Source organism: Mobula birostris, chromosome 9 (genome assembly GCF_030028105.1).
Source record: "Mobula birostris isolate sMobBir1 chromosome 9, sMobBir1.hap1, whole genome shotgun sequence".
Taxonomy (NCBI): domain Eukaryota; kingdom Metazoa; phylum Chordata; class Chondrichthyes; order Myliobatiformes; family Myliobatidae; genus Mobula; species Mobula birostris.
Window position 1 is genome coordinate 109,468,471 of NC_092378.1, and position 26,889 is coordinate 109,495,359.

At 42.3% G+C, this 26,889-nt stretch overlaps 1 protein-coding gene across 1 annotated transcript; it reads right to left on the minus strand.

Annotated features, from left to right (window-relative positions):
* Positions 1–2,277: 2,277 nt before the first annotated feature.
* LOC140202434 (uncharacterized protein C16orf96 homolog) lies at positions 2,278–26,889 on the minus strand. Its single transcript, XM_072267300.1, has 6 exons — positions 26,347–26,889; positions 18,329–18,412; positions 15,166–15,213; positions 11,690–11,776; positions 6,050–6,133; positions 2,278–2,355 (listed from the first exon to the last, which is right to left on the minus strand). Exons 1-6 carry the CDS (start codon positions 26,821–26,823, stop codon positions 2,278–2,280), a joined length of 858 nt encoding a protein of 285 aa, XP_072123401.1. The 5' UTR covers positions 26,824–26,889.

Below are 26,889 nucleotides of genomic sequence, written 5' to 3' on the forward strand. Positions count from 1 at the left end.
CTTTTAAGAGATTCCTGGATAGGTACATGGAGCTTAGAAAAATAGAGGGCTATGGGTAACCCCAGGTAATTTCTAAAGTAAGTACATGTTCAGCATCGTGGGCCAAAGAGCCTGTATTGTGCTGTAGGTTTTCTATGTTTCTAGGACACTGACATTGGGGGTATAGAGCACAGTGAGGAAGACTATCAAAGCTTGAAGTGGGATCTGGACCAGCTGGGAAAAAGTCTGAAAAATAGCAGTTGGAACTTAACGGACAAGTGCGAGGTTTTGCACTTTGGGAAGACCAACCATGGTAGGTCTGACACGGTGAGCGATAGGGCACTGGGGAGTACAGTAGAACAGAGGGACCTGGGAATACAGGTCCAGGCTACTTTGAAAGTGGCGTCACATATAGGATTGTAACAAAAGCTTCTGGGACATTGACCTTCATAAATCAATGTATTGAACACAGGAGATGGGATTTCATGTTGAAATTGTGTAAAACATTGAGGATTAATTTGGAGTATCATGTCCAGTTTCGGTCACCTACCCCAGGGAAAAATGTAAACAAGACTGAAAGAGTGCAGAGAAAATTTACAAAGATGTTACCAGATATTGAGGACCTGAATTACAGGGAAAGGTTGACTAGGTTAAGACTTAGAAGATTTGAAGGGAGATTTGACAGAGGTATACAAAATTATGAGGGGTATAGATAGGGGTACTGTAAGCTGGCTCTTTCCACTGAGGTTGTCATGGGCCAAGGATGAAAGGTTAAATACTTAAGGGGGAACTTCCTCACTCAGACAGTGGTGAGAGTGGAACAAGCTGCCAGTGCAAGTGGTGGATGTGGGTTCAATTTCAACATTTAAATGGAATTGAGATTGGCACATAGATGGGAGGGGTATGCTGCAGGTCGACAGGGCTAGGCAGATTAATGGTTCAACATGAACTAGATGGGTCAAAGAGCCTGCTTCTGTGCTATGGTGTTCTATGACTCTCTAACTCACCAAATCTCCTCAAACTTTTAATTAAATCTAGCAGCTGACAAGTCTTCATGATTGCATCACTGTGTTGAGCCTAGGATATAGTTACTGGTTTCATATTTATTTCAGTCCTTCAGGACCCCACAGCAGGAAGCCGTTGTCCAGGTTACTACTTCCCCTCTCTTTACTTAACTACTTCCTCTTCATACTACTGCTCTTAAGCTATTCCCCTAAGACACAGACACATCCAGCTGAACAGTACTGGGCTCTCCAGACAGACCCCAACGTTGGAAGTGTTCCCATGCGCCAACCACCACATTTCTTGAAGCAACCTAATTTGTACATAATGCATGGACTGCACACCAGAGCACTCTCCCTCATCAGCAGAGGCTCCTGTCTCCCAGTAGCCACTGTGTTTTGCAGTGGTAACCTAAATGCTTTAAGATAAAGAAGCTTCACTGTGATTGAGGCCAGGATGCTAAGCACTAGTAGTACTGCGATCACTAGAGTCTATGCTGTTCTCCTGAGGGGCTGCCTATTGTTGGCTCCTCAGGTGGCTGCAGAAGCCAATCTGGGATGTTAGGGTGGACTCCTTTCATGGAGAATGCCTGTGCGTGACTTTGATGTATAAGCAGCAACCACACACTCCTTGACAGATTGAGATCAGGGTCCAGTGGCATGGAATACAAGATGACTGGGTACCCTGCATCGCTGCAACTTCTTCCACCTTCACTGCCATTGTGATGCGTCATCATCTTCCGACAGTCCCACCACTAAGGTCCTGTTTTGATTGCTGCATCTGAAACCTCCCCTTTGACCTTGTCACCACAGGTGACCCTAGCAAGAGCCAAGTGCCAGATGGCTAAACTCCAGATGGCATCTCTTGGGATCTCAGGAACTCAACCCTCGGCGAAGATGAGCACCCACTATATTATGAAACAGATGAAGGTGGCAGTGTCAGAGGTCAGTCCCAACCCCAAACAACTTCTACAGTGGTTGGTTTCCAGCATCCAAAACCATTTTCCTTTCTGCAGTGCAACACAAGCCAATAACGAGCTTTCCTTTTATTCCCAAGGCAGCACTTTTATCAGGGCTCACATTGTCAAAATGATGCTCTGATTTGAAAGACTGTCATTCATACTATTTTGACATTGTTTGATTAAAACTTTAACAAGCTGTGAGCCCTAACCCAAACAAAATGATAATTGGTGATATCTGCTAGACCACAATTTAAACTCATTCTGGCAAGCTTGTTTTTCACCTTTATGCACGGGTTTATTGTGCAATGTTTCACATTGTCAGGTAGATGGCAGTGTTATAACTGCAGTGAAACAGTGAGTGGAGGCACAAAAACATTGAGGCTCAAGTCTTCAGGACCAAAGCCAAGATGGCACTGAACACCATAATAAACAGGATTTTAAAACTGTTTTGAAATTACTTAAAGTTAACCAGCCTGGTTTAAGCTTCCCTCTTGTAAATGAGTGGACTTTGAAGTGGTATGGCAGCACAGTGGTTAGCACATCACTTTACAGCACCAGCTGTAAGATCAGGGTTCAATTCCAGCCACTGTCTGTAAGGGGTATGTACATTCTCTCCGTGACTGTGTGAGTTTCCTACCACATTCAAGAGATGTACAAGTTAGGGCTAGTGAGTTGTGGGCATGCTATGTTGGACCACAAGTGTGACAACATCCTGGGCTACCCAGCACAAGCCCCAGATGTCATGCAAATGACACATTTTGCTGTATGTTTCGATGTATACATTAGAAATAAAGCCAATCTTCATCTTTAGAATCCACTAGGATTTCTGGTTCATGATGGCTGTCACTGCCTTAACTGGCTTTTTGCACTTGTGCTGGGCTCCACCAAGCAAGCTCCTGGATTTTCCTTCACCTATGATTTATCTACCAGCAGCAAGATTCCAGAGTTTTCAACTGCTCAGCTTTCTTTAGTTTGGTACTTCCACCTAGTATGTATTTCGTCCTGCACTTCAGCTGCGGGGTTGGCACTTCATTTTTATTGACACCTATAATACATACTGAGCTTGTGTTATTCCCCTGGCTTGAGAGTAATGTTGCTATAAGGAACATGGCCAGTCATCGACAGTTGCACAACACAGAATCATGTCAACCAGCAAGATCCCATCTATCAGCACTTTGCATGCAATCTTCTCTGCCTTGGTAATTCAGCTGCTCACCTAGATAGTAAATATTGAGAGTATACTTGCATCCCCCTTGAGGAGTACATTTCAATTGCAAAACTGCTGCACTGGCAAAATAATAACATTATGCTAACTGATATGCTACTATGTTGCCCCAATTATCATTTGGCCAGATAATGGGCAGTAGACAAAGATTTAATCAAAGAATATGAACTTAAAATGTCGAGCCCAAGAGAGGAACAACCACAAACCTGCAAAATATTTAATACTCCAAAGGTACCAATAGAAAACAATTAGGTTTATTATTACTGACACATGTTGAGAAATGTCTCTTTAATCATACTAGAGTCAGATTAAGGAGAAACGAGTAACCATAGAACTGAAAAGGCCATTCTTATTTTTGATTTGAGGGGAAACATTCATCACTTACACATAGCATTTGAGAAACATTTAAGCTTCTACACAATTTACTCCAATACTTTTATATAATCATTAGCCAAAATGCAACATCCAAGCATTTTATTAAAAAAGATTAATAAGCAACAACCCATGGTTAAATGTAAATGTTTAATATGCACTGCTTCATCTATACTTGAACATTCTTACCCATTTGTTAGAAAAAAAAGGGGGAAAAAAATTCTTTAACGTTTAGATCCTATACAAAAAGTTAGCTTTAGGAATTCTCACTTGAATTGTACTTTCAGCATATATAAACAAATGGAAGCACAAAACAATGTGAAAACTTCCAATCACTTTTTTGGCTCTCCCACCCCCCCACCCCCACCCCCCAACATTATTTAAAAACACAAACAACAGGAATTCTGCAGATGCTGGGAATTCAAGCAATACATCGAAGTTGCTGGTGAACACAGCAGGCCAGGCAGCATCTCCAGGAAGAGGTACAGTCGATGTTTCAGGCCGAGACCCTTTATCAGGACTAACTGAAGGAAGAGTTAGTAAGAGATTTGAAAGTGGGAGGGGGAAGGGGAGATCCAAAATGATAGGAGAAGACAAGAGGGGGAGGGATGGAGCCAAGAGCTGGACAGGTCATTGGCAAAGGGGATATGAGAGGATCATGAGACAGGAAGCCCAGGGAGAAAGACAAGGGGGGGGCGGGGGAGGGCCCAGAGGATGGGCAAGAGGTATAGTCAGAGGGACAGAGGGAGAAAAAGGAGAGTGAAAGAATGTGTGTATAAAAATAAATAACAGATGGGGTACAAGGGGGAGGTGGGGCATTAGCAGAAGTTAGAGAAGTCAATGTTCATGCCATCAGGTTGGAGGCTACCCAGACGGAACATAAGGTGTTGTTCCTCCAACCTGAGTGTGGCTTCATCTTTACAGTAGAGGAGGCCGTGGATAGACACGTCAGAATGGGAATAGGATGTGGAATTAAAATGTGTGGCCACTGGGAGATCCTGCTTTTTCTGGCGAACAGAGCGTAGGTGTTCAGCAAACCGGTCTCCCAGTCTGCGTCGGGTCTCGCCAATATATAGAAGGCCACATCGGGAGCACCGGACGCAGTATATCACCCCAACCGACTCACAGGTGAAGTGTCGCCTCACCTGGAAGGACTGTCTGGGGCCCTGAACGGTGGTAAGGGAGGAAATGTAAGGGCATGTGTAGCACTTGTTCCGCTTACAAGGATAAGTGCCAGGAGGGAGATCGGTGGGGAGAGATGGGGGAGACGAATGGACAAGGGAGTCACGTAGGGAGCAGGAAGGGAAAGGTGTGCTTAGTGGTGGGATCCCATTGGAGGTGGTGGAAGTTACGGAGAATAATATGTTGGACCCGGAGGCTGGTGGGGTGGTAGGTGAAGACCAGGGGAACCTTATTCCTAGTGGGGTGGCAGGAGGATGCAGTGAGAGATGTGCGTGAAATGGGGGAGATGCGTTTGAGAGCAGAGTTGATGGTGGAGGAAGGGAAGCCCCCTTCTTTTAAAAAATAAAGGACATCTCCCTTGTCCTGGAATGAAAAGCCTCATCCTGAGAGCAGATGCGGCGGAGACGGAGGAATTGCAAGAAGGGGATGGCGTTTTTGCAAGAGTCAGGGTGAGAAGAGGAATAGTCCAGATAGCTGAGAGAGTCAGTAGGCTTATAGTAGACATCAGTGGATAAGCTGTGTCCAGAGATAGAGACAGAAAGATCTAGAAAGGGGAGGGAGGTGTCGGAAATGGACCAGGTAAACTTGAGGGCAGGGTGAAAGTTGGAGGCAAAGTTAATAAAGTCAACGAGCTCAGCATGCGTGCAGGAAGCAGCGCCAATGCAGTCGTCGATGTAGCGAAGGAAAAGTGGGGGACAGATACCAGAATAGGTTTGGAACATAGATTGTTCCACAAACCCAACAAAAAGGCAGGCATAGCTAGGACCCATACGGGTGCCCATAGCTACACCTTTAGTTTGGAGGAAGTGGGAGGAGCCAAAGGAGAAATTATTAAGAGTAAGGACTAATTCTGCTAGACAGAGCAGAGTGGTGGTAGAGCGGAACTGATTAGGTCTGCAATCCAAAAAGAAGCAGAGAGCTTTGAGACCTTCCTGATGGGGGATGGAAGTATATAGGGATTGGAGATCCATGGTGAAAATAAAGCGGTGGGGGCCAGGGAACTTAAAATCATCGAAAAGTTTAAGAGCGTGAGAAGTGAAACGAACATAGGCAGGAAGGGATTGAACAAGGGGGGATAAAACCATGTCGAGCTATGCAGAAATGAGTTCAGTGGGCAGGAACAAGCTGAGACAATAGGTCTGCCAGGACAGGCAGGTTTGTGGATCTTGGGTAGGAGGTAGAAACGGGACTTAGAAACTCTGCTACCAACCTTATAGTTCCCACACCTCGCAGATCTCCCATCCACTGCTACCAACCTTATAGTTCCCACACCTCGCACTTCCCGTTTCTACCTCGTACCCAAGATCCAAAGGTGGAGTTTTACTTACCACCTTCCGACCTTCTGCATCTGTTTCAAAATCACCCATTTCTGATTGAAGACTAAGCAAGGAAATTTTTGCATCATAATCAAGCTAAGTGTAAAATAGAAAAGTTAGATTATTAATATCTATCCAGCTCTAATTAATCATGTATAAACTATACAAATAATTTATACATTTATAATACAAGCTATTTACATATAAAAAGCCATCAAATTTTAGAACTAAATGCTCAAAGTACTTAACAGCAGTTTGAATAGAAACGAAGTTGATTTTTCATGTGATTAGAAGGCTTGTGACAAGGTGCCATACATAAGGCTTCAGAAAGCCAGACGAAGGTGCTACACACGAGGCTGCTGGACAAGAGCTCATGCTATTATGGGAGATACTAGCATGGATAGAAGGCTGGCTGACTCGCAGGATGCAGAATGGGAAATGAAGGGGGATCTTTTCTGGTTGGCTGCTGGTGACTAGTGGTGTTCTGCAGGTGTTTGGTTTGGGACCGCTTCTTTTCACATTACATGTTATTGATCTGGATGACGGAATTGATGGCCTTGTGGCCAGGTTTGAGGGCAATACAAAGACAGATGGAGAGGTAGGCAGTATTAAGGAAGAAGGGAGTCTGCTGAAGAACTGACAAATTAGAAGACTGGCACAGTGGCAGACGTAATACATTGCAAGGAAGTGTGTATGCTCATGCACTTTGGTAGAAGGAATAAAGGTATAGACAATTTTCTAAGGGGAGACAATTCAGAAATCAGAGGTGCAAAAGGATTTGAGAGCACTAGTATAGGATTCCCTAAAGGGCAATTTGCACATTGAGTCGATAGTTTTAACAAAAAAAAAAAAAAAAAAATGCAATGCTAGCATTCATTTTCGGAGGACTGGAACATGAAAGCAACGATGTCATGCTGAGGCTTTAAGGCATTGCTCAGACCACACTGGAGTATTGTGAAAGGATAGGCTGCTATTAGAACCATAGAAACCATAGAACCATAGAAACTACAGCACAGAAACAGGCCCTTTGGCCCTTCTTGGCTGTGCCAAACCATTTTCTGCCTAGTCCCACTGACCTGCACACGGACCATATCCCTCCATACACCTCCCATCCATGAATCTGTCCAATTTATTCTTAAATGTTAAAAAAGAACCCACATTTACCACCTCATCTGGCAGCTCATTCCATACTCCCACCACTCTCTGTGTGAAGAAGCCCCGCCTAATGTTCCCTTTAAACTTTTCCCCCCTCACCCTTAACCCATGTCCTCTGGTTTTTTTCTCCCCTTGCCTCAGTGGAAAAAGCCTGCTTGCATTCACTCTATCTATACCCATCATAATTTTATATACCTCTATCAAATCTCCCCTCATTCTTCTACGCTCCAGGGAATAAAGTCCTAACCTATTCAACCTTTCTCTGTAACTGAGTTTCTCAAGTCCCGGCAACATCCTTGTAAACCTTCTCTGCACTCTTTCAACCTTATTTATATCCTTCCTGTAATTTGGTGACCAAAACTGAACACAATACTCCAGATTCTGCCTCACCAATGCCTTATACACCCTCATCATAACATTCCAGCTCTTATACTCAGTACTACGATTAATAAAGGCCAATGTACCAAAAGCTCTCCTTACGACCCTATCTACCTGTGATGACACTTTTAGGGAATTTTGTATCTGTATTCCCAGATCCCTCTGTTCCACTGCACTCCTCAGTGCCTTACCATTAACCCTGTATGTTCTACGTTGGTTTGTCCTTCCAACGTGCAATACCTCACACTTATCAGTATTAAACTCCATCTGCCATTTTTCAGCCCATTTTTCCAGCTGGTCCAAGTCCCTCTGCAGGCTCTGAAAACCTTCCTCACTGTCTACTACACCTCCAATCTTTGTATCATCAGCAAACTTGCTGATCCAATTTACCACATTATCATCCAGATCATTGATATAGATGACAAATAACAATGGACCCAGCACTGATCCCTGTGGCACACCACTAGTCACAGGCCTCCACTCAGAGAAGCAATTTTCTACCACCACTCTCTGGCTTCTTCCATCGAACCAATGTCCAATCCAATTTACCACCTCTCCATGTATACCTAGCAACTGAATTTTCCTAACTAACCTCCCATGCGGGACCTTGTCAAAGGCCTTACTGAAGTCCATGTAGACAATATCCACTGCCTTCCCTTCATCCACTTTCCTGGTAACCTCCTCGAAAAACTCCAACAGATTGGTCAAACATAACCTACCATGCACAAAGCCATGTTGACTCTCCCTAATAAGCCCCTGTCTATCCAAATGCTTGTAGATTCTGTCTCTTAGTACTCCCTCCAATAACTTACCTACTACTGACGTTAAACTCATCGGCCTATAATTTCCTGGATTACTTTTCGATCCTTTTTTAAACAACGGAACAACATGAGCCACTCTCCAATCCTCCGGCACTTCACCCGTAGACAGCGACATTTTAAATATTTCTGCCAGGGCCCCCGCAATTTCAACACTAGTCTCCTTCAAGGTCCGAGGGAACACCCTGTCAGGTCCCGGGAATTTATCCACTTTAATTTTCCTCAAGACAGCAAGCACCTCCTCCTTTTCAATCTGTACAGTTGCCATGGTGTCACTACTTGATTCCCTCAATTCCATAGATTTCATGCCAGCTTCCTTAGTAAATACAGATGCAAAAAACCTATTTAAAATCTCCCCCATTTCCTTTGGTTCCGCACAAAGCCGACCACTCTGATCTTCAAGAGGACCAATTATATCCCTTACAATCCTTTTGCTCTTAATATACTTGTAAAAGCTCTTTGGATTATCCTTCACTTTGACTGCCACGGCAACCTCATGTCTTCTTTTTGCCCTCCTGATTTCTTTCTTAAGTATATTCTTGCACTTCTTATACTCAAGCACCTGATTTACCCCGTTTCCTATACATTTCATACAACTCCCTCTTCTTCTTTATCAGAGTTGCAATATCCCTTGAGAACCAAGGTTCCTTATTTCCATTCAATTTGCCTTTAATCCTGACAGGAACATACAAACTCTGCACTCTCAAAATTTCTCCTTTGAAGGCTTCCCACCTACCAATCACATCTTTGCCAGAGAACAACCTGTCCCAATCCACACTTTTTAGATTCTTTCTCATTTTTTCAAATTTGGCCTTCTTCCAGTTCAGAACCTCAACCCTAAGTCCAGATCTATCCTTATCCATGATCAAATTGAAACTAATGGCGTTATGATCACTGGAACCAAAGTGCTCCCCTACACAGACTTCCGTCACTTGCCCTAATTCGTTTCCTAACAGGAGATCCAATATTGCATCCCCTCTAGTTGGTCCCTCTATATACTGATTTAGAAAACTTTCCTGAACACATTTTACAAACTCTAAACCATCTAGACCCCTAACAGTATGGGAGTCCCAATCACTGTATGGAAAATTAAAATCCCCTACCACCACAACTTCATGTTTCCTGCAGTTGTCTGCTATCTCTCTGCAGATTTGCTCTTCCAAGTCTCGTTGACTATTGGGTGGTCTGTAATACAATCCCACTAATGTGGCCATACCTTTCCTGTTTCTCAGCTCCACCCATAAGGACTCAGTAGACAAGCCCTCTAATCTGTCCTGCCTGAGCATTGCTGTAATATTTTCCCTAACAAGCAATGCTACTCCCCCACCTTTCATTCCTCTGCCTCGATCACATCTGAAACATCGGAACCCTGGAATATTAAGCTGCCAGTCCTGCCCCTCCTGTAGCCAAGTTTCACTAATTGCTACAACATCATAATTCCATGTGTCAATCCACGCCCTCAACTCATCCACCTTCCCCGCAATACTCCTAGCATCGAAATATATACACCTCAGAAGATTTTTACCACCACTCACAACCTTTCTATCAGCGGATTTGCTTAAACTTTCAACATCATTTATTTTCACCCCAGCCACACTGTCAGCTCTGGCACTCTGGTTCCCATCCCCCTGCAAATCTAGTTTAAAGCCTCCCTAATAGCACTAACAAACCTCCCTGAAAGGATACTGGTCCCCCTGTGGTTCAAGTGTAACCTGTCTCTCTTGTACAGGTCCCACCTGCCCCAGAAGAGGTCCCAATGATTATATTGGAGAAGGTCTAAGAGGATGTTTATGAGAATGATCTTGGGAATGAAGGGATAATGTACAAAGAACATTTGATGGATCTGGGCCTGTATTTGTTGGCGTTTGGAAGAATGAGAGGGGACCTCATTGAAACCTACCAAGTATTAAAAGGCCTGGATGGACTAGACATGGTGAGGACGTTTCCAATAGTGCGAGAGTCTAGGACTAGAGAGCACGGCATCAGAATACAAAGATAACCCTTTAGAACAGCAATGAGGAGGAATTTCTTTAGCCAGAGGGTGGTGAATCTGTGGAATTCATTGCCACAGACAGTTGTGGAGGCCATCATTGGGTATATTTAAAGTGGAGGATGATAGGTTCTTGATTAGTAAGGACTTCAAAGGTTAAGGGGAGAAGGCAGGAGAATGGTATTGAGGGGGAAAATAAGTCAGCCATGATCAAATGGTAGAATAGACTCAATGGGCTGAATGGCCTAATTCTGCTCCGATATCTTCTGATGATTGACCACTCATTTTAAAAAAAGTATTAAAAAGAAAAATAGTCAAAGGTAAAATACATTGATCACTCCAAAATCTTCTTCCCTTTATATATGCCATTTTCCATATAAGCAGCTCTCCTAAAAGCTTTTAAAATTGCTAGCTACCTCAGAAAAACTCGTCTTGTATGCGTGTCTCTCACCCAGCATCTGGTACCTACTTAACTGCCTTCTGCAGGTCAAGACATCTTTCGACATTTATTTGCTCACTATTTTAAAAAAAAAAAAAAATCAGGACTAGTCCTGCCATATTGGAATGACAATACTAGTTTGGCTTAAAATTATAAAATATTGCAGATACTTGGTCCTGCTAAGAGGACATCAGTTATTACCCCTCCCACACAACATTTTTGGGTATTTTTAATGGAAGTGTTGCAGGATGCCAAGCAAGATTCCCAGGCTCTTCTGCAAATGTTCCAAAAGATGACCGTTAAGCAAGAGTGTGCTTAAAAAAGGGCTCAGGTTTAATATCACTGGCATGTGTTGTGAAATCTGTTGTGCAGCAGCAGTACATTGCAATACACAATCAAAACTAAATGACAGCAAGTATACACATTTTAAAACATTAAATTAAATAAGTCATGCAAAAAGAGAAATTGTAGAGAGGTAACATTCACGGGTTTAATGCCCATTCAGAAATCTGATGGTAAAAGGGAAGTTATTTCTGAATCGTTGAGTATGTGCCAAAGATAGTCTTTGTTGTACCATGCTTCATTATACCCTTCAATGTTTATACCCTTCAATTAAATAAAGTTGATTTTTCCATTTTCATTCTAAATATTCATCGTATGCATATTACAAAAAATATTTAAAGTGGTTTGCAATTTTCAGGCCAAGTAAAAATTTCTTGCAAATTTCTTGCAATGGTTGGTCCATGCAGCTGTTAAAAAACGGAGGGAACCTTGCTCTGCAAAGCTACCATTGTACATCTGACAATATATCTGAAAAAAAAAGATATTCTTTCAGATGCTCCACTAATGCGCAAACCAAAGCCATTACTCACATCTTTATTCAATAATGTCTGCAAAGTAGTCCACAAAACAAAATCTTTTGCATCTGGCAGATTATTCAGCTGGTCTTCAAAAGTACTCTAATCAAAAGGAAAAAAAGTGATAATTATGAAATCATTAAAAAATAGTATCAATGTTTTTGATATTTACACAGCCATCCCAAAATAACCCCTAGCCAAGCAAGTCACTTTTTCATATTAATATAAAAAGAAAACAGATCTAAACTGGTGGTGAGCTCAGAGCTGCACTTATACTTTGATCACCAGAAAGAAATTTCTATAATGGAGGAGCAGCAGTCTGAGGTACTTTTCTTAAGCAACAGAAGAGGATGCCTCACATTTCTTTGTACCTTGTAGGAGATAACTAACTGGGTCTTGTGGGTGGAGAATAAGTTGAGCAAGGGAGACCTTCCTAGCATGCAAACTTGGGTGCTCTTCTGCTTGATTTACAACAACTTCATAACTGGAGGGAGGCAGACACAGTTGTGCAGCTAGTAGATACGCTGCCTCACAACTCCAGTGACCAGCATCCTCTATCATCTGTGTGGAGTTCATATGTTCTCCCCATGACTGGATTGGGTTTTACCTTGCTGTTTGTTTCCTCCCAGACCACTGTACAAGTTGTCCACTGTACAGGCTGGGTACAACAATGTGGCATTAGTCCACATCACCAATAGATGCAACTGGGTGCTTGATAATCAGCAAAGATTTAGTGAGCTGAAGGGTCTGTTTGCCCACTTTGATTCTGAACCAACCCACTTCCCACACAAGCACATCTACAGTGTATTAAATTGGGGATTCCAGCTTGATTGAAATTATGGGGAAATTGGTCTGCAAATTTGACCATGCACTTAGCCTGCCTATATCTATCTGCTGACACTTTACGTCCTTTTTTTTTTTATCTAATGCCACTAAGCACTCAGTTCCTTTAAGTCACTAACATTAAACAGTACATAGTCAAGATGCTGGCACCAATACCTGTGGCACCCCATTTCTTATAATTTACTAATGGAAAAATTACCCATTTATCCTGATACTACATTTTCTATTAATTAGCCAATGTTCCAGCCATACTATTACCCAAATGCCATAAACTAACACAAGAATCAGTCCAAAGCATCTTTTGGAAATTTAAGTAGACCATCTCAACTGTGTGCCACTTTTATCCATCCTGCTCAAAATCCTAAAAGATTTCTAACAAGCCTGCTATGCACACCTTCAGTTTCATACAGAAACCTCAATTCTGCTTGATTATACAATTTATTCCTATAAGTGCTGCTGCTACTTCCTTGATATTAGATCCACCATGTTCTCAATAGCAGATGTCAGGCTTTCAGTCTCCCTCCTTTTTTTGAATAGCAGTACTGAATTTGTGATTTTATAACCCATTCAGACCCCTCAAGAATCTAGTAAAGGAATTCTGTAAGACAGTACAGGGCATCTTCTTCCCCTTGAGATATTTCTTACAATCCTAGTATGCAAGCCATCAGTTCACATGGACCATTTATCCTCCCCGCCACCACCCCCCACCAAATCGTTTAAGTATCTTCTTCCCAGTGATTGTACTTGTATTAAGTCCTCTCTCCCCTTTTCTAATTTATTATTGTGATGATTTTACTATATTCATCTGCTAATAGTTATTGACAGGAATTAATCCTGTGTACGCTGTTGTGTTCTTTTGATTGACAATAACTGAACAAAATCAGCACAGACCCCTAGTGTAGATAATGGACTGTCTTCATTCAATGCTATCAATGATTGCATTCTCCAAATCTTAGTTTTCATTGTAACATTATTAACTTGTTGAAATAGTGAAATTGTTTCATTTCCCGGCAATTTCTTGGATCACCAAGCCTAAATGCTTGAAAAAGCAGTGAGTAAAAGAGTTCAGAATTGTCTTCCTGCTCATTTCTCATCAACCGTCGGTAACAAAAATCATTGCTTTTTGAACAGATACCCGGCTGTCATAAGTAATCAATGGCCTAATTAACCATAATCTACTGTATTTACCTCAAGAATCCTCTATATTCACTAGAAGGCCTAACTGTCCATTTTATATTTTTCACTGCTTTGCATTCATTAGCTACTCTCCACCCACCCACCCCCCAACTCCACCTTTTTTTCTTTCTTCCTTTTCAATGTTTTTAGATTTCTATACAGAAGAGTCCAAGAGAATACAGATTATAAAAAAGAAAAAATATAATACCAGATACAGTATATTGAATCACATTAACAAACCTTTTACCCTATATTCATATAGATTAGATTAATTCGTATTTTAAAGCTGCATTTGAGGAGCCTTAATAACCATGGTTACCTCTTTAAATTAATTTCTTGATCTCTCAAGTCCTGCTGAAGGGTCTCAGCCTGTAATGTCAGCTGTACTCTTTTCATTAGATGCTGCCTGGCCTGCTGAGTTCATCCAGTATTGTGTATGTGTTGCTTGATCTTTACTCCACTGCTACTAACTCACCATATTTTAACTTATTACTCTGAGTTACATCACCTTTCTTCCATGAACCATGATCTTCAAATCCCATTTCTTTCCTTGATATCCCCACCCTTACCTAATCCACAAGCCATGGATGTCAGAGGAAATGCATTGTAGATGAAAGGACTGCAAGAAGAGATGTTTGTTTTCATGTCCCTTGACTGGACAGTGTGTGTGGTAATAATAGGTCTCAAATGTGACTGCTAACCCAATGAATGCAGCGACAATATGTCCAAATTTTATTGCCGTACAGTACTGAGACACTAATTTTTTTTTAAAAATGCACTGCATTTTTTTTTGTCTTCCCTGTACCCCACCCCATCCCTCCCCCAGCAAGTCTAATGTTGGTCTCAGCTGTTAATTTAAAAACTGACCCACTGCTGTTATTTAATGATAAAATGGCTATGAGAGAAAATCATCCCCTATGAACACATCTCCACTTATATAGTGGATTCAAAGGGAGAAATAGCCCATCTTACAAAAATTCACAATATGCTTCATAGCAATACCTCTCAGTGACAAGGAGCTAAACAAAATATCACTGAAATTTCACATCTTACTTTCTGCAGGTTTTGCAATCTTCCAGACCCAGAAATTAAATTTGTAAATTATTTAAATGTCTAGAATCAGTTATTTATACTTAAAACTGCATCCCAAAGGGAATATTAAATACAACTTGCATACAGTTCAAACAATTACATTGTTATACATAAATAGGACAAATGCCTGCACAATTCTCAATGCTGTGGAAATTATGGACAAGTTTTTTAAATCCAAACATAATTATGGTTTTCATAATCCAACCCCATCTATCACTCCAAGTTAGAGATTAAAAAGTTAGTTTCCAATTCTTGTTTTCAAGATCATTTTTACTTCACTGTTATGACAATATTGTATCACAACTTTAAGTTACATAAAAAATGTTTAGTTAGTTGTCTTTGGATATCAAAATTTTTACCACTTTCTATTCATAACTCACCAATCTGCGAGTCGTTTCTTCAGTGTTTCGTGCTTTGCTTTGCTGTAACTGTAGGTATCAGAAGTTTGAAATTTAGCTTCACAGAAAGCTAAAGCAAATGGGGATTTAAACAGTGTCACAGCACTAACTACTTCTGGGACAATTCATACCAAGTGAATATTGGTGCAGAGATAAACGGCAGAGAACACCATGCACGTTAATTCTTGTACATACCTCTTCCTCATTCTAGCATACCTTCTGATTTCCAAACTGCTGTGGATGTTAAGCATGAATCAATTACAGTCCCCACAGCAAACTTCCCTCACCTACCAGTGGTTTACCCCTGTGTTTTTCCTTTCAGGCATCCAGAGGATGCAATCTCTTGGATATCATGGAAACTATGATGGAGGCAAAGAACTGCCTCTTATTTCACACTCTCAGTCAACACTATCGGTACAAATACAATATACATTGTAAATCAGAGGTTCCCAATCAGAGACCTACTGACCCCACGGTTAATGGTAGAGCTCCACAGCATTAAAATAAAAAGTTGAAAACTCCTGCCCTAAATGGATAAATCAGAGGCATGATCTACAGTACTCACTCAAACAACTGCACTGCAGCCAAGGCTCACAGAAAGGCGGCTGGTGCAAACCACACTGATTTTCCCTACTGAAATCCGATGGTTGAAGGTATGCAAATATATGCAGCTATATAGCTTCCTGTGGACAGGATAGTTCACTGCCACCTCCAGGGTAACATCAAAAATCTTGGTGCTTAATCTCATCCACCATGTTTGCATTCTCGGTATTGCCAAGGCAAGATTCACTTGAAGTTGTTCTGTTTGTAAACCACCTCCTTTCTCATTAGTGCAGTCTGGCTTAAAGCACTGCAATATAGCAAGTATAATGACTACAGGACTAGCAACTTGTTATTCATGGTCACCAACCTTAATTCCTAATGGCTTTTCAAAAGAAATGAGAAAATTGGAGCAGGAGTAGACAACTAGCATTCCCCACCTCCCCCACCAAGTCATCTCACCATTCAGCATAATCACAGCCAACTCATGTTGGTCTCAGCTTCTCATCCACACCAGCTCCCATAGTCCCAATCTTTCAACAAGTTATCCATCTTTACCTTAATATCACGAGACTGCACTGAAGAAATTTCTACACACCTCAATTTTAAATGACCGGTCCCTTATATTGTAGCTACATCCCCTTATTTGTACCTCTCACTAATGAGAATTTTCAAGTCCCTTGGGATCTCAGACACTTACAGTTTGGATTTAGTCAGCATTTTACCCACTTCACTGCACATTCCAGCTTCTGCTGAAGGCTTATAAATATACAAATGGAAAAGTACGTATTTTGTGACTGCGAAAATCTCATAGTTGATGATTATTGATAAGTCACAAGCAAAAAGTGTGCAAGTGTTGTCACTGGATAGAACCACTCCCCCTGCTAAAACCAGTACTGTATATTTAACTCTGGGGAAAGACAGGACCGTCCCCAATCTGACAAAAAAAGCTCTAGTAGAGTCAGCAGCTCCTGCTTCCCAGTCACCGTCACATTCACACATCTGGAAAACTCTGCAGCTGAAGGAATTAATAAAAGCTTAATGTTACATTCTGAGAATTTGATGTAAACATCAAAACCCACCTCACCATAAAAGGACACTTAGACACTTGTGACAACCCATGTACAAAGCAGTGTGTTATGTATATCAATAAGAAATTCTCCATATTTACATCATTAAACTTTTGCTACTAATTAAGGGGGTGGGGGAAGTAGATGGGGTCCAATATTATCTCCTTGAGCCTGAATTCTGTCAAGATCTGTTTTGTTACTGACCACTCAGAAGAGCTGCCCTTTCATGGTGACCATTTAACTGATCGACTTTAACACCCATTTCTATCACTTCCCACACATCTGCTCTCACATCACTCTTTCAACCTTTCCCCAGACAGAATGGAGATAGGTCACCTTTCATCCCACTGGGCTTTGCATCCAGCTTATCATCCTTCATCACTTCCATCAGTTCCAACGGGAACTCACCATGAGCCATATCTTCTCCTCTACCCCCTCCCCCCAAATTCTGCTTTCCACAGGAGACTAGGCAATGTGGGACTCCTTGATCCACTCATCCCTTCCAACCAACCTTTTGCACTTTCCCCAGCAACCTTAACATGTGAGATTTGTACTTTCTCCCTCACCAGCCAAATATCTAAAAAGCCCTTCCAGATGAGGTGGTGCACCTCCTCCAACATGGTCTTTTGCATTCAGCGCCCATGATGTGCCCCCCCCCACAGCAGCAAGGTCAAGTGCACACTACACAACTCTTTTGCAGAGCACCTCTACTCCATCCACAATGCCATCTTAAGCTGATGGTGACATCTTATTTCAATTCCACATCCTATTATTCTCACACTGACCTGTCTATACTCAACTTTCTTCACTGCTACAAAGGCCAAATGCAAATACAAGAACAGTAGCTGACAGCTCAATTGTAGAAACAATGGATTTTCTGGTTACCCATTCTCCAAGTTCATTCTACTTCCACCTGTCCACAGTCTCTTTCCCTTTGATCAGCTTCCCTACCCTCCATTACCTACCCCTCCTGGTTCCATCTGCCAGGCATTCCTCCTTTATCTGGTTCCATCTATCATTTTCCTCTCACTTCTATGTACTGGCTATTTTCTCTCTACTCTCCCTGTCCTGATGCAAGGTCTCAATCTGAAATGTGACCATCTTTCCACAACCACTGATGTGGTTAACCCAGAGTTCCTCCAGCAGTTTCTTTTCCTCTCCATAGACCATCATTCAGTGTCTTAATCACTGCTTTGTTTTCTCCCCGTCATTTTTCCCTTTCTCTCCAACAGTTTAAATTTTTGTTTTGATAAACAGCAATATCAATGCACTTAATTGTCGTCGTCTTGTACGACCCAGAAAGTTAATGAAACTGGTCTATCATGTACTACAGCAGCTCGGAAGGGAAGAAGGACAGAGATTTTTTGAGTCCTTTTCCAGGAAGGACCCAACTGGTAACTGGTTCACAGGAAAAATCAATAGTGTGAACATAGAAAAATAAAAAAAGCATGTTTAATCTTTACAGTACATTAAGTTAATCCCAATTAGTAAAAAAAACCCAGCATCTTAAACTTGTGCTATTAATACTACCTTACTTTTTCAAAGTCCTTCTTCATTGTTTCCTGGTTACTACTCAAGAGATTAATTGCATTCATCAATTCTTGTAGTGATCCCATTGCCTGAAAAAGTGCACACTAGTGATTATTTTGCAGGGAAAAAGACACGTCACAGCAACACTGCCAATTATCATTGTACTCTGAAAATGCCAGTTGGAATAACCATGAGCTTGAATTCTAAAAATAAAAGCAAATTTTTAAAGTAGCATTTCCAAAGCATTCAGAAAAAACTGCACTATACAGCAACCAAGATTCTTAAGTTTTCAAAATAATAATCATTGTTGGAATCACTCAAAGGTCAAGCAGCTTTTGTGGGAAGATTTAATATTTCAGGTCCGAGACTTCATTTAAAAACTAGAAAAAAAGGAAAGAATATTGAATAGTTTAAGCTGCAGGGAGAGTGCAGGGTAGATGGAGAAAATTAAGGAAGTATCTCTGACAGAACATGGCTGTGGTTTCTGTGGAAGAAACTTGTTTATGAAGTTCAAACACGAGAAAATATGCAGATGCTGGAAATCAAAGCAACAAGCACAAAATGTTAAAGGAACTAGCAGGCCAGGCAGCATCTATGGGAAAACAGTAAACAGTCAACATTTCGGGCCAAGATTCTTCACCTGGGCTGGAAGAAAAAGATAAGTCAGTAAGGAGGGGAGGGATAAGCACAAGATAGTAGGTGAAAGGTGAAACCTGGAGAGAGGGAGGGGTAAAGTGAAGAGCTGGGAAGTCAATTGGTGAAACAGATAAAGGGCTTAAGAAGGGGGAATCTGATAGGGGAGGACAGAAGGCCATGGAAGAAAGGGAAGGGGAATGAGCACCAGAGGAATGTGATGGGCAGGTAAGAAGATAAAGTGAGAGGGAAAGCGTAATGGGGAATGGTGAAGGAGAGGTGGGAGTAAAACAATCACCAGAAGTTCGAAAAATCGATATTCATGCCATCAGATTGGAGCCTACCCAAAGGGAATACAAGGTGCAGGACCTCCAACCAGAGTATGGCTGCTTTGCAGCAGTAGAGGAGGCAGTGGACAGACATGTCAGAATGGGAAAGGGAAGTCAAATTGAAATGGGTGGCCACCGGGAGATCCTACTTCTTCTGGTGGATGGAGCATAGATGCTCAGCGAAGTGGTCTTCCAATCCATGTCAGCTCTCACCGATATAGGAGGCTACATTAGAAGCACAGATACTGTAGATGACCCCAACAAACTCACAGCTGAAGTGTCGCTTCACCTGCAAGGACTGCTTGCGATCCTGAATGGTAGTGAGGGAGGTGGGGCAAGGGCAGGTGTGGCACTTGTTCAGCTTATCTGATTTGGCAAGTTAACAAGGCTGATAGCGAGAGAGAACACAGGAACATAAAATCTGTCAAATGCAAAGCTCTACAAAATGCTCAGTAAACAAGTTTGTGCCAACAGAGAAGCACTGGCCAGTACTGATAACAAGGAGAGCAAGTTATAAGAGGTTATTAAATGCAGTATTGAATCCAGAAGGTTGTAATATAGAAGGGAAGATAAGAAGCTGTTCATTATCTTACAGTCAGTCATAGAAAGGTTCAGCACAGAAACAAGCCCTTTGACCATCTAGTCAGTACCAAACCACTTAAGCTGCCTACTCCCATTGACCTGCACTGGAACCATAGCCTTCCATATCCCTACCATCCATATACTGTCCAAACTTCTCTTAAGTGTTAAAATTGAGTTCATATACACCACTTGCGTGGCAGCTCGTTCCACACTCTCATGACTCTGAGTGAAGTAGCATTTCTTGGTCCCCTTAAACTGGTCACCTTTCACCCTTAATCCATGACCTCTGGTTGTAGACCCACGCAACCTCAGTGGAAAAACCCAGCTTGCATTTACCCAATCTATACCTTTTAATTTTGTATATCTTTATCAAATCTCCCCTCGTTCTTCTCCTTTAAAGAATCAAGTCTTAACCTATTCAATCTTCCCTTACAATTCAGGTCCTCCAGACCCAGTGCAGCCTTTTAAATTTTCTGTACTCTTTCAAATTTATTTACGTCTTTGCTGCGGGAAGGTGAACCAAAACAATACTCCAAATTAGGACTCAATGTCTGACACACTTCAATGTAACATCCCATCTCCTGTATTCAGTACATTGATTTATGAAGGCCAATGAGCCAAAAACTTTAATCTTATCTGTGACACCACTTTCAAGAAATTGTATTCTGTATTCCCAGATCCTTCTACCACACTCCTCAGTGCCCTACTGAAGTGCAAATCCCTCACACTTGTCTGCATTAAATTTCATCTGCCATTTTGCAGCCCATATTTCCAGCTGGTCCAGATCCCAGAAGCCACGATAGCCTTCCTCGCTGTTCACTACACCCTCAATCTTGATGTCACCTGCAAGTTTGCTGATCCAGTTAACTACATCATCCAAATCACTGATATAGATGACAACAACAACCAATCCAGCACAGATCTGTAACTCTTGCTTCGGCTAGCAGCTTCATATAGGGGATGATAGCCCCCACAGCCCAGCCAAACGTAAGAAATCTCATTTGGGTGGATGCTGCGCAATGTGACCTGTTACAAATCAGTACCATGAAATAACAAACAGTACACAATATGCAATTAAACAATTGAAATTTATAATTCTTAATTTGACTATATGGTTAGCAAAGAAAACAAATAAAAAGGGCCCATTCTCATGAAACAGTCTAATTCGCAACGTTGGAGCTCACTGATAAGGCCATTCGTCCACCATCGACCTCCTCCGATTATCACTGACCTTCGGCCCCTCACTCCAAGTCCACTCCATCTGGCGGTCTACCAACTCTCTCCATTCGCGCCTTCTTTCCCCGGCAAAAGACCGCAAATTCCCGGCTCCCAAACACACAAGAATGAACAACATCCCACTCATTGGCCAGCATGCTCCATTATCTCTAGTCATAACCCAAGTATTACTGCGACAGAGAAACCATTACCTTAGCAGTGGAAAATTACAGAGAAGCCATTACATTAGCAGTGAAACCTTACAGCGTGTACAGATCCCTGAGGCACTCCACTAGTCATAGACCTCCAGTCCTCAAAGCAACCATCTACTACCACTCTCTGGCTTCTCCCACAAAGCCAATGTTAATCTAATATACTACCTCATCTTGAACACCAAGTGACTGAGCCTTCCTGACCAACCTCCCATGTGGGACCCTGTCAAGCACCTGGCTAAAGTCCATACAGACAACATTCACTGCCTTGTCTTCATCAACTTTCCTGGTCATTTCCTTGAATCCTTGAATCAGTCCATATCTAATCCTAATACTTCTATACACAGCCCTTTAGAATACCTTCCAATAGTTTTCCCACAACTGATGTCAGATCACTGGCCTATAATTTCCTGGTTTAGTTTCAGACCCTTTCTTAAGCAGCAGAACAACATTGATGATCCTCCAATGCTCTGGTACCTCACTTGATGCCAAGGATGATTAAAATATTTCTGCTATGCCCCAGCAATTTCTGCACTAGCCTCCTGCAGGGTCCAAGGGAACATCTGTCAGGCCCTGGGGATCTATCCACCCTAATTTACCTCAGGACAGCAAACACCTCCTCCTCTGTAATCTGTATAGGGTCCATGAAGTTGATGCCACTTCATCCAACTTCTATAGACCGTGTCTCCTGAGTAATTACAGAAGCAAAAATAAAAAAAACCATCTAAGATCTCTCCCACCTCTTTCGGCTCCACACACAGATTACTATTCTGATCTTCTAGAAGATTAATATTATCCCTTTCAATCCTTTTGCTCAGTATCTGTAGAATCCCTTGGATTTTCCTTTCACCTTGTTTGCTGGGGCAACCTCATGCCTTCTTTGAGCTCTCCTGATTACTTTAAACGTTCTCCTGCATTTCTTGTACTCCACAAGCACCCCATTTATACCGATCTGCCTATACCTGCTATGCACCTTTTTTGCCTCAACCATGCCTCAATAGCTCTTGAAAACCAAGGTTTCCTACACCTGGTATCTTTACCTTTTATATTGGTGCTCTTAAAATTTCATTTTCAAAGGCCTCCCAGTTACCAAGTGCATCTTTGCCCGAAAATATCTAGATCCTTTCTGATAGCATAAAAATTGCCTTTTCTCCAGTTCAGAATCTCATCCTGAGGACCAGACCTATCTTTCTGTATATCTACTTTGAAACTAATGGCAGTGTGATCGGTAATGCAAAGTATTCCCTTTCACTAGCTTCTCTCACCTGTCCTGACTCACTCCCAAACATCAGATCAAGTATTGCACACTCTCACACTGGAACTTCTATGTACTGATTAAGGAAACTTACCTGAACACATTTGACAAACTCGATCCCATCTAGTCCTTTTACAGTATGGGAGTCCCAGTTAATATGTGGAAGGTTAAAAATCACCTACTATAACAACCTTGTTTCTTGCAAGAGTCTGCGATCTCTTTACAAATTTGTTCCTCTAAATCCCTTGGATTGTTGGATGGTCTGTAATGTATGTAATGTAGTCCCATTAACATGGTCATACCTTTCTTATTTCTCAGTTCCACCAACAATACCTCACTAGACAAGTTCTCCAGTCTGTCCTGACTGAGCACTGCAATGATGTTTTCCCTGGCTAGTAATGCCACCCAGTCCTCCTATAATCACTCCCACTGTCACATCTAAAACAATGGAACCCAAAATACTGAGCTGCCAGACCTGGCCTTTTGGCAACCAAGTCTCGCTAATGGCTACAATATCATAATTCCAGGTGTTGATCCACGCCCTGAGCTCGCCGTGCTTCCTATGAGATATATACAGCTTAGGACACTAGCTAGATCACATTCAACCTTTTGATTCCAGAACATCTGAGGTCTTAACAACATGTCCCCAGAACTACTCCATGTTCTGACACTCTAGTTCCATCCCTCTGCAACTCTAGCTTAAACCCCACCATGCAGCACTAGCAAACCTTCCTGCTAGGATATTAGCCCCCTCCAGTTCAGGTCCAAACTGATTCTTCTGTATAGGTCCCACCTTCCCCGGAAGGGAGCCCAATGATCCAAAATTCTTATGCCCTTCTTCCTACACCAACTCCTCGGCCACATGTTCAACTGTATAATCTTCCCATTCCTGCCATCACTAGCAGGAAGCACAGGCGGCAATCCTGAGATCATATTCCTTACAGCTCTGCCCTTTAAGTTAACACCCAATTCCCTGAACTCATTTTGCAGAACTTCATCACTCTGTGTCATTGGTACCTAAATGGACCACGACCTCTGGCTGTTCACCCTCCCACTTAAGAATACTGAGGATTCAATCCGAAATATCCCAAACTCGGGCACCCAGGAAGCAACATACCAACCAGGAATCTCATTCTCATCCACAGAACCTCCTTTCTGTTCTCCCAACTAACAAATTCCCTTTCTCCACAGCTCGCCTCTTCTCCCTCCCTTCTGAGTCAGAGTCTGACTCAATGCCAGAGATCTGACCACTGTCTTTCCTCTGCTAGGTCATTTCCACCACCCCCTCCCCAACAGTATTCAAAGTTGTTTAGCTGTTGTTGGGGGGGGGGGGAGGGGGGAAGAGAGAAGAAAGGGAAGATGGCCACAATGATACTCTGCACTGACTGTTTAATCACTTTCCCCTTCCTGTCACCCAGTCTCCTGCATCTTGCTCCTTGGGTATAACTACCTCTCTACATATCCTATCTATCACCCCTTAGCCTCCCAAATGATCTGGAGTTCAGTTCAGTTCCACAGCCAATTCTAATGCAGATTGTTGGAAGCGGCAGCTGGATACTCTTCTTGCAGGTATAGTCATTGGTCATTGGAAGTCTCCCTGCCTTCCCACATCCCACTATCCTGCCTAGCAACTCTACTGTTCCAACTGAGCAAATATAAAGGAGGAAGATTAGAAAATCTGTGGATGTAAAATACCATCTACAGCTTTTTTTTGCCTTCTCTCTCCACTCTAAAGACTCGAAGAGCTAAAGCCTAAAAAGAAATCTCCACTCTAACTCTGACCACTCCAATGACAGCCACTCTGCTTGCCCCACCTTACTTTAATATAATCTTGACAATCAATCCCAAACACTACTTGACCACTGCGCAAAGCACCAAACTGCTGCAAGCACTGCCTTTTCTACTCAAGTCAGTGAACCTGAGCGAACTACTCCTTCTCAGGCTTCTGATCTCTGATTTGGTGCTGCTCGAGGTCTTGTTATAACAGCGATGAGACCACAGAACTGAAATGCCAGTGATGAAGCAAGATGCTGAATTGAAGTGGACGACAAAAGGAAATTCAGTGTCTCTGGTGCAGACTGAAAACAAATGCTGCACAAAGTTGTCATCTAATCTGTGTGGGTTTCTCCAATGTAGAAGAGATCACATCAGCACTGAATGCAATACACTAGATCACAAGAAGAGCAGGTGAACGGTTGCTTCTCCTGTGTGACTGTTGTGTCGCTGGATGGTGAAAAAGTGAAAGAGTGATTGGTTGGAAAGCATCATGAGAAGGAGTTATTGAAGAAAAAGGATTAGCAGGACAGAGTTAGAGGGGGATGGTAGCTTCAGGATGCTGAAAGGAGAACAGAGGAAGATACTTAAGGGTAAACTGAGGGGGGAGCTTCTTCACTGAAAGGGCAATATGAATGTAGAATGAGCTACTGGCAGATGTGATGGATGTGCGTTTGATTACAACATTTAAGAGACGTTTGGATAAGTAAATGGACAGGAGGGGCATGGAAGTCCATGGTCTTGGTGCAGGTCAATGGGCCTGGGCAGAACAACAGCTCAGCATGGACTACACCAGCCGATGGGCTTTTGTAGAATAACAGTTCAGCATGGACTAATAATGAGCCAATGGGCCTGGTTCTGTGCTGTAATGCTCTATTACTCTGCAAGTTTTGTGAAGATAGCAGAAATTGCAAAGATGATCTGTCCAAAGCAGGAGGTTGATGAGGTAGGAAGTGGGAATTCTATTGCTCCATCTAGGAGAGGATGCGAGATCAGGGGTTGGGAAATGATATGTGATCAGGGCTTTTATAACTGTAGTACTGACAGATGATTAAGGACAAAGGAAGACAGCTCCAAAGCACCCGTTTAGCAAGTGTCGTAAGAGCCGACATAGAAGAGACAGAACAGAAAAAAATATTAGGGAGTGGAATCCTTTCAGGAAGCTGGAAAGAATGAAGTATATCTAAAACAAGCATGGGCATGTTACGGGCAGAACCTATTCCCACAGATCGGGAAGACGACATCAGGGTGCAAACTGGCGGCAAAAGTAATGAAGGGGAAACAAAAAAAAAAGACAGGCACTTGCAAGGTTCCAGAAAACACAGGTGGAGTTGTGGAAGTTGTTGTTTAACATGAGAATGAGGTCAGCCAGGCAAATCAATGTGTTTGTGGCAGGGAAATGGTCGGGCCACTGTTCAAGTGAGAAGCAGTGCACCGGGACAATCCTAGTGCATGATCAGGGTGTAAAACAATTGTACATCCATCGCAGATACATTTTCCCTCTGAACACGATCACAAAACCCATCTCCACAATCACCAAGCTAACCTTTTCTAATATAGCCTTCTTTTGCCTGAAAATCCCATTGAGATTTATTTTAAAATAATTTAGCCTACAAGTTCAAATGCAACTGTACTCTAGGAAAACAAGAGCCACAGGGATAGACATTGAAATGTCTGTGGAAGATTCACTGGAAATATTATTTTGGATTACACAACATAACTAAAGATACAGATCAAAAGATGAACTATTACAGCACATTACTTTTTTGGGATCCCCAAACATTAGGAGCTAATGACTTGCCTGCATTTAATCCCATTGGATTTTCCAGTGTATTCCAATATCCCTTAATATAATTTAGACTGCAACTCCTTTGACGACTGTAGTGAATGCTTCCCCTACATATTTATGTATATTGATTGGCAAGTGCACTACATTCCAAATCCAATTAACCCATGGATAGGATGTTAAATTTATCGGTTTTATTAAATAACAGCACCTAATGAACGTTCAGACCGTATCCCACCTTAAGCACTCCTTCCTCGTTTGCTTCCACCTTTTTTTTGACTTGCATGAGTTGCCACATTTCCTTCACTGGCCCTCCACTGCTGCTGGATAGAGAGCTTTTCCTGCCGCCCGTCTCCTCTTGGCTGCGGGCCATGAGTTCTGGAACACTGGGCAATTGTCCCAAGATGCCCATCGCGTTTTGGAGCTTTGCAACTTTTTCCTCCAGTTGGTGGAAGAGAGAAACAGACCTTCCATTCTCCTTGGGTGGACCTTCTTCTGAAGCAGGGGCTTCTTCTGCAGGAACCTCGCCCTTAGAGCTCTTGGGTTTGATAAACTCAACCTCTACTTCTTCCACCGTCTTCTGCACATCTCCAAGTTGGAGATGTTCCAAAATACCATGCAATAGTGCATGCAGCGCGTTGAAGTTACACACCCCCACCTCGGGAGTGCCGATGGCCAAATTCACAAGCTCCTTTAAAGTAAAAGTGTGCGCCATCGCAATCTCTCTAGTAATGCATAAATGTCGCCTTTAACGCTACCTCAAAAATGCAGTTCAGTTCAC